This window comes from Anneissia japonica, unplaced genomic scaffold (genome assembly GCF_011630105.1).
Source record: "Anneissia japonica isolate Jap-2015-1 unplaced genomic scaffold, ASM1163010v1 scaffold288246_len349457_cov184, whole genome shotgun sequence".
NCBI lineage: Eukaryota > Metazoa > Echinodermata > Crinoidea > Comatulida > Comatulidae > Anneissia > Anneissia japonica.
Genome location: NW_022752398.1, coordinates 173196 through 181770, shown reverse-complemented (window position 1 = coordinate 181770; position 8575 = coordinate 173196). Strand labels below are relative to the sequence as shown.

General features: G+C 34.4%; 1 protein-coding gene across 1 annotated transcript in view; it reads left to right on the top strand.

Annotated features, from left to right (window-relative positions):
- Positions 1 to 945: 945 nt before the first annotated feature.
- Positions 946 to 8575, top strand: part of LOC117122302 (zinc finger protein 423-like) — a 24288-nt gene continuing 16658 nt past the window's right edge. Inside the window, exon 1 of the mRNA XM_033267848.1 lies at positions 946 to 1394. Coding sequence (XP_033123739.1) covers positions 1343 to 1394 — 52 coding nt within the window. The 5' untranslated portion in view covers positions 946 to 1342. The remainder of the gene's footprint in view (positions 1395 to 8575) is intronic.

Below are 8575 nucleotides of genomic sequence, written 5' to 3'. Positions count from 1 at the left end.
CCATTACTACTCTGTCCCATAATAACACTGCTTATATATTATAATTAGATACTGTAAACTTTTTTTATTATTCAACGTTAAGCTTATTGTTTAATTTAATATTTATATAGGAGTACTTTAACACCGTAATTAAGTTGGTTTATTTTAATCCTTTTCTCTTTGATTTTAAGATGGTTTCACATTTTGTTCATTTTGTGTATATCTTATGGACGCACCACCTTGCTAGGTGTGTGCCACTGATCTGAAAGTGAGTGCCAATAAATACTGAAATACTGAAGCCTAAACCAATAGACAATATCACAGTAACGATTGTGTTTAAAAGAAAAAGTGCATTATTATTATTATTATTATTATTATTATTATTATTATTATTATTATTATTATTATTATTATTATTATTATTATTATTATTATTATTATTATTATTTATTATTATTATTATTATTATTATTATTATTATTATCATTATCATCATCATCATTATCATCATCATTATCATTATTATTATTATTATTATTATTATTATTATTAATTTCTGTGACATAATATAATCGATTGGAACCAGCAATTTATTACATGTTCGCGTTTTGTGGTCCCGCTGATCAGAGGCCTCGTAGTGACCTAGAATAAAAGTGTTTTAACCACACAGGTATCCGCGCAATATCAGTGCAGTCTCATCTTTGGCTTAGCTGGTTGAAAATAAGAAAAATTACCTAGTCTAAAAACAGACTAAATTGATTGTCGGGCATTAGTGAAACGGACGAAGCATAACCTTGTGTATGATATCTCGCTGAGAGATAAGCTTTAATTTCGCTTAATTTCTTTGTGTCGTTCTAAAATTCTCGTTCGACTGTGCATTTAAACTGTATAAAAGCAGGCCATGCTATGGCATTATTCGCTATTGATTCACAGTGGAGTCGGCCCAGCGTGCGGTCAGCGCTAGAAGCACGTATTAGCACGCACGACGGGACGCCTATTTGGTCCGGCCTTGGTCGACCCAGCTGTGAACATCTACGCTACGATTAACGTTATTGACAAATGCGATTCTGACTGGGAGAGCGAGTAATTTGTTAGCTTTATAATGAAAGCCCCTCCTAGAGCGAGGAACCCTAGTGCGCCCACTATTTCCTTCCGTGGTTTGGCGATTCAACGCCAGCTCACGTCCGCCCCTGGAGGCCTACAGAATTAGCGAAAGCTTGTCCGTTGTGTTTGATTCGCACATTGGATTCAGCAGTCAAGATTGTAACACAGCGCCGAGTACAATTGGATATTCAATTTTTTCTCATCCTCTCCTGGATCGGTCTAATTCCGACGTGAATATTGCCGCCGAATTGTTGTAAGAATGTCACGGCGAAAACAGGCCCGGCCCAAGGCTCTCAAAAGACTTTCCCAAGGTGAGGTACAATAAATCGTTCAATTGTAATTATGTAATATTAGGCCTATTTATTATTACGATGCTGGTCTGCAGCTATAGGGATATCGGCTGGTCACACACGTTTACTCGGGTGAATACTGTCAAAGTGTTAGTATAACATTAAGTTACGGTACTGTACTGAGGGATGCAGTTCCCTGCTCTTTGTTAAGGTATTAGGCCTTTAATGTCTTTAAATATGTTCTCATTAGAACCAACTAATCATCTGTGCCGTCAACATAAGATGAACACATGATGTTACAAAGTAACTTTCATTATATTGTATATCACATTATTAGTAAACATGGAATAGGGCCTATATACTATAGGCATATATATAGGCCTATATATATATATATATATATATATAATGACTATGTGTATAAATAGTAAAATATATATGACGCCGACATCCACAGTAAAAGGGAGCTAAATATAACTTTGTGACTCATTTCTGTACTCGGTGTGTCGTAGACTGAGTCGGAATACATCTGTTTTATGACTTAGTAAATGCTTAATCGTGTACAATAGTAGAACCACAGATCCTATAGAACGAAGTAAATAGGCTATGAAAAACTGAATAGAGAAAAGCTTGAACAACAGATAACACTAAGAAAATGCATTAGGCCTATCTATCGATTAATAATCGATAATTACTTTATCATTAGTACCTCTTCCAACATTATGACATATAGTACTCTACTTACTACAAGGATTGCAATGTAATGTTTTATACCATGGCACAGGTTATGTAGGTAAGTATAAATTGTAAACCTATCTACTTTGATAACCAACCATTTTTGTAGTATACCAGTACCCTTGACACGCGTGTCGTCGCGCCTGAATGTCATTAAAATTCAGATAACTTTATTTTTACAATAATAGTAAAAATAATGCAGTTATAATACTCATGAAACTAATGAGTTGGCCAGTTTATATGATATCAGCACTGCATACGATTGGTGGGGTGCTTCGATACTACCTTTAGTAACTGACATACTACATTGTTCGCATAAACTTTCATTCATGCGAGTTCACAATGGATAATACGGTCATATTTCTACCCCAGCAAATTAATTAGTTTAGAATTATAATTTCATGCCTGATATTGTCTTATCGTTTATATATTGTATACAAACCTAAATACTCGACAATGAAATTCATTCACGTTGTGTGAGTATCGCTGATATAAGATGCATGCGCAAATGTTGTTATGTTCCAAAACACTTCAAATATAAACTATCTTTGTCTAAATTATCTTTAATCACATTTGCTACAGTCGAAATAAAAAAACACCTAAATTGTAAAGACTAGTCTCACGTATGGTCCTGATGTCCAGTCTATAAATACTATGACCATAAATCGTTGCAGGAATAATCGAAATTCAAATAAAATAATATGTATATACGGTATATAAAACAAAACAAAAATAAGAGGTTCAACTTTTATCTACTTTCGATCAATGAAGACATCAAGACAATCAAGACATTTTATTACTATTGGTTTCGTGATATACATAGGCATACACGGTGCAACACTCTTCAGATATTGCCTATATAATGCATGGTGCAACAATCTTCAGATATTATTGCCTATATAATATATAGTGCAACATTCTTCAGATAAAATTTCCTAGTGTTGTGCTGCACCATGTACTGTATGTACACGAAACTAAATACTGTAGTAATAAGTCTAATCAAATATACTGTTGAACCTCTTATTTTTGTTTTGCTTTCATTGAGCACTCTGCTGGTAATATTGGCAACATGTTCAATCGTTATATGTATTGTTTTATTGTTCTAGACGACGATCCTTTCATCTTAGCATTTTGACATGTCAGATTCTGATACGTTGTGTCACGTTCTTTGTTTACTACGACGCGCGAGCTCGTAAGATTGCTCATTATCTGTATTTTGATTGGGTGTTTTGTATAGGCCTAGCTATAAATTTATCTGTTTTTTTTTGTCACAGCTCTTTATACCTGATGATGGGCTATGCCCGAAACATGTATCAAATAGATTTCCACTGTCAGATTACATTTTCCTGCTATACAGAGATCGCGTAACGGTATGAACTCAGGTACGTAATATGTGTAAACACTAGAATTGATTGAAACGAATATTTCGGCTACTCCTGTAGTCTTTATCAACGCTTGACATAAAATGAACATTCATCCTGAGAAAGTTTCTTGGTAATATACAAATTGAGAAACAATAAGTCCAAAGCAAGTCGGAATACTATAAAGGATTAATGATATATGTAAGCCCACATATAAACAAAGATAAGGAAGAACAATTAACAATATATTTCCTCCATGGAATGATCAAGTGGTAGACCGTGGGAAAACTATAGTTAGTTGATTAGCTGAAGATAATTGAAAGTCTAAACACAGGGCTATGATTAAAACCAAGCATAGAACAGGAAAAGGCGATTAAAAAGTTAATTAAAATTAAAATATACTAAGCATTAAAGTAACAAATAAATATAGGCCTATAACAATATGAATGTATAGTATATATTTATCGGGACATAAAATATGCATGGCAAATATAAAATAGTTATATAACTATTAAAAAGGGCCTAAAAATTTCGCTAAATACATTATTACCGGCAACATATTGACCATCTCTTTGGAGTTTTTTGTAAGAGGTAAATAAAAAAATTAAAAAAAAACTGATAAAAATGCATAAGTGAAAGTAATCCATTGCCGATAAATATTTTTGAGTAAACACAGCGTTCAGAGCGTATACTATTCATCTGATGAGGAATTTCATTAGGAACGTCTCCATAATTATAATTGCAATATCGTTCTTTAATGATAACTTTTGATACACTTTAAACACATTTTAGATTCTGTTATTATTTTATATTTATAGGCCTATTCGAGATTATATAAGGTGATTATGGTTTATTAGTTATGACAAATTAACAGACTTTTACTATATAATTTCAAAACAAAATTTAATGAAAAAAAGGATCGACGTTTCGGGTCTGTCACTGAACCATTTTCAAGATCAAGTGATTTACAGAACTTATAAACATCAAATTTGTTTTAAAACTATAGTGTTATTCTCAACTTTACTCTCTGACATATACCATCTTGATTATATATTTTAATATATTATATTGATAGGCAATATCAGTGCGTGTTTTACTGTACTCACCATGATCAGCCCTACCTCAGTTTTTATTTTATGGGAACGGAATTAATATCTCCTTGCCCGTTGTAGGTTATATTCTCGATTTTATCTACAGTAATAGCTAAAGTTTATTTCCTTTAACTTAACTCCAATTACTTACATCATACAATGTATATCGTGTGTCTACTTTTTGCTAGTTATTCATTTTCTAAAATCCCTAATAGGGAGGCTGAGATATCGGATTTTTTTCATGGCAACCATGTTTAATATAGGCCTTTCATTATGGAAAGGGAGCGTGATCACTTATTCTGTGTGTTCCAGCTTTTAAATGACAACACATCTAGGTCTAAAACTCCACTGAATTTCTATATCAAAATTTATTACTATTTTAATCATTTTAAAATGACGATTGATAACGTTTTCGTAATCAATGTATCGATACTTAGAGTAGGCCTAACCAGGTCATACACGACACGCTCCACTGATGAAAAGTTAACAAGCGACACGAACCAGCATAGTTGACGCATTGTTACGTGAAGAAGGGGATAGATAGCATTTTGCTCTCGTTCGACGCCTTCTGGGGCCAAGCAAAATTTCTCTTTCTAAAGGTTTGTGACGGCTTGACATGGGGAATCTCACATTAACAGATTAAATTGCATAATGACATTATAGGCAGTTCTGTTTCGCTTTGAGACTGTCTTCGTAATTAAATGCAATTTCAGTTCACATATCATTTGGAAACAGCGTCGTTGCCTTTGCATCGGAGGTGTACTGCTTCGTCCCGCGTTTTGTTTGACGCACAGTAGCGTTTACTTTGATAATCTTTGCCACTGTGTAATGCTCATTGATCCACGCAACGCACATCTTATAATGGACAGTTACGTATCGGACCAAAAGTGGAAGTATGAATGTTCGAATGCGAAGCATCAACATATCAAAATATAGCATTATACGATCATTGTACGAATTGGATATCGTTGAGAGGAGTCCCATGGGGCAGGAACCCATGCGTCACTGTGGTTCGTGGTGAGGGCTTTCTTTCGGTTTTACTCCAAATCATACTCGTAGGCTTTTCGTTTTCAATGCATTAGTGCCTTGGAGAGATGATGACATTTTTCCTTCTTATAAATACATCTTTGAAATCCATCAGCAACAGGCTAGGATTTGCCAAACACCCCATGAGGGACTCGGCGAATCCCAAGGGCTCATCGAAAGGGAAAGTATGCCAGCCTTAACTGAGTAGCTTCTTATGTAGCTTTGTGATACGACGTTCCCTTGTTGCTTCTAGCGAAATAAATAAATTCACATAAATTAAGTCCCTAATTTTTATATGTTTCAGAAGACCGAACATGATGTAAAAGCAAAACTGTTCATATGCGCATGCTCCTGGTACAGCGAACATTATGTAGGTTTTCTCTTGGTAGTTTTTAATTTCCGAGTTTTAAAGCTTACAGTGGCATGCGTAGTCATCAACCTGCTTATTTATTGGTACTCGAGTTAGCTAATTATAGGTACATGATTTCATTAGTTTTACTCGCATAGTCAGCGATTTCGATCAGTCGTAAGATGATATCAAGGATGGAGGAATCTGAATCTCAATGCAAGAATATGCCGCATGATGGACGTTATGTCCACTAGTGAAAAACCAGGTAGCATGCTACTCTATTTGTTGTGCTACGAACTTATACGGAAATAGCCTACCAACACATGGGCGACATCATGCTGCTAGATTATTATGGTTTCAGATTGTTTTCTACTTTAGAATATGTTACAATATTTAAATTCTACATGGAGCTTAGTTTAAGTAAGCGCGATTTCGCGCGCGCCACGCTAAAACTACATTTAGTTTACTTGAAACCCGTAGCTAGTGTGCACCAACAGGTAGGCGTACCCTTTTTAGGCAGCCTGTGATTCGTGATTTTTGCAATGAAATAGTCATCCTGGTACGGTGTTCTCCAAACTCAGTGTCGTAGCCAGGGTTTGTTGAGTGCTGAGAGGGGGCGCTCTTAAGAAGTGAGAAAACTGCCGCCTGGGGAATAAGATTCTGATGAGGTAGTGGGTAGCCCCTGAAAATGTTTAGGTGGCCAGATTGGCCTATTGATTCTTCTGAGTTGTCTGCTATAATTTTTATAAACTTATTTCAAATAGATAGTGGGTGTATGTAGCGTGATACAATATTTAACATATAAATAGGCATAGCTTGAATTCCTGCTGGATCGTTAACAAATAAAATTATCACTATTCTGATAATGAAATGCCAGTAGGCCTATGTGCATATCGTTTAGTTTGGTCTGTTTATTAAATTCAAAGTAAGAAGTTTAATTATTATTTGTAGTGTACCGGTACTTAAATTTAGTAAAAGTTTGAAGCTGAGTATTATACTTCTTTTTTCCATCAAGATATATCTAGGATTTAATTTCAGCTTTTACAGCATTTATTTTTTCCCTTACAATACGAAAGTAGTGGCAATAATCACACTTTAAATCTCGAAAAGTTTAACAAAAATATCGTGCATATATGTATGTGTATATACAGGCCCGTGGATAGAAGGTTTTTGAACATTTAATTAGGTATATGAAAACCTTTCGGAATCGTATATATAATAATAATGATAATAAAAAATAGTAATTTTAAAGTTATCAATTTTTATCAACCATATTGATTTTTATCTTTCGAAAGTGTAAAAGGTTATTAACATTAATTACTCATCGTTGTGTGTTAACAAAAAGCTTATTATTAATGAGTGCAATATTTCAATATATATTTTGACTCTATATTTTGACCTTTAATTTGATCGTCACCCGGAATAAAAGTCTATAATGACCATTTGACAGTAAACATCACAAAAATATGTATAGGCCTATACTGTACTGAAAAATACAGTACACATAATTTAAAATCCGTTAACAATAAAAAATCTTTTAAAAATATAAATATTTATACACAGAAACATTTCTAAAAACAGTGGGAACGAATGATTTTCTGTATCTCGTTGCAATTACTTCTGCTGATTAGAATCAGATAAAATAGAAAAATGTTTTTGAATGACTAAAGAATTGTATAAAATCTCAAGGTGAGTTTGCTGCACACCTACAATTCTGGTTGCTTGCTTCACTATACTGAAAATTATTTATCTCGAGACCTTAAAGACACATAGTAAGCAAATGGTAAGCATACTTTGTAAAATGGATTTATTTTATTAAACATTTGTAAACGAGTTTGGTTTAATTTTTAAAAGAATTCAGTTTACATGGAAAAACAGGCGCAGATTATAGCCAGTCAGGTGCCCCGAATTCAATAAAGTAAAGGTATATGTGGCAACTATGGGCTTTTATATTCCTGATCAGTGGCGGATCCAGGGGAGGGGGGTTTAAGGGGTTCGGACGAACCCCAATCTGTGAAGAAACGTAACAAAATACGAATAGGTCCTGGCTTACAAAAGGCATGCTAACCTACCTGGGCATAGGTGGCAGATCAGACAAACTAGGCTTAGCCCAACTAGCATTCAATTAAATAAATTTAACAAACACTGTTTTTGGTTCAACGAGTCGTAATAATTTATGTACGAAAGTACGTTCTTCAGGCCTACCGATCCATGGAGGAAAGACTACGTATCCAACTACTCAATATTGTTAGAATATAATAATATATTGCCTATGTCTTTTATTTTTTTCTCTATGTATAGGCCTAAAAATGTGTAAAATTACCTGACCTTTTTCAAGAGAGGGAAAACCTTGAATTTTGAAGGACTTAATTAAAAGTCATTAAAAGATAACTTAAAGTCGGAAAAGCTCATTTCCGGCCATCAAAATTTTCCCGAAGGACGACCCCCGGGCCCCCTTTCTTTTTGGGGGGTTTTTGGGAAAATTTTCTGAACCCCCTCCCCCCTCCTTGAAATACTGGATCCGCCCCTGCTGATAATGATCGAAAATGTCGAATCAAAATGATTTGGTTATACTTTATTTGGAAATTCAGGTCTCCCTCCAAATAAAGACCAACTTTTGGGACTGCGGTTTCCATGTAT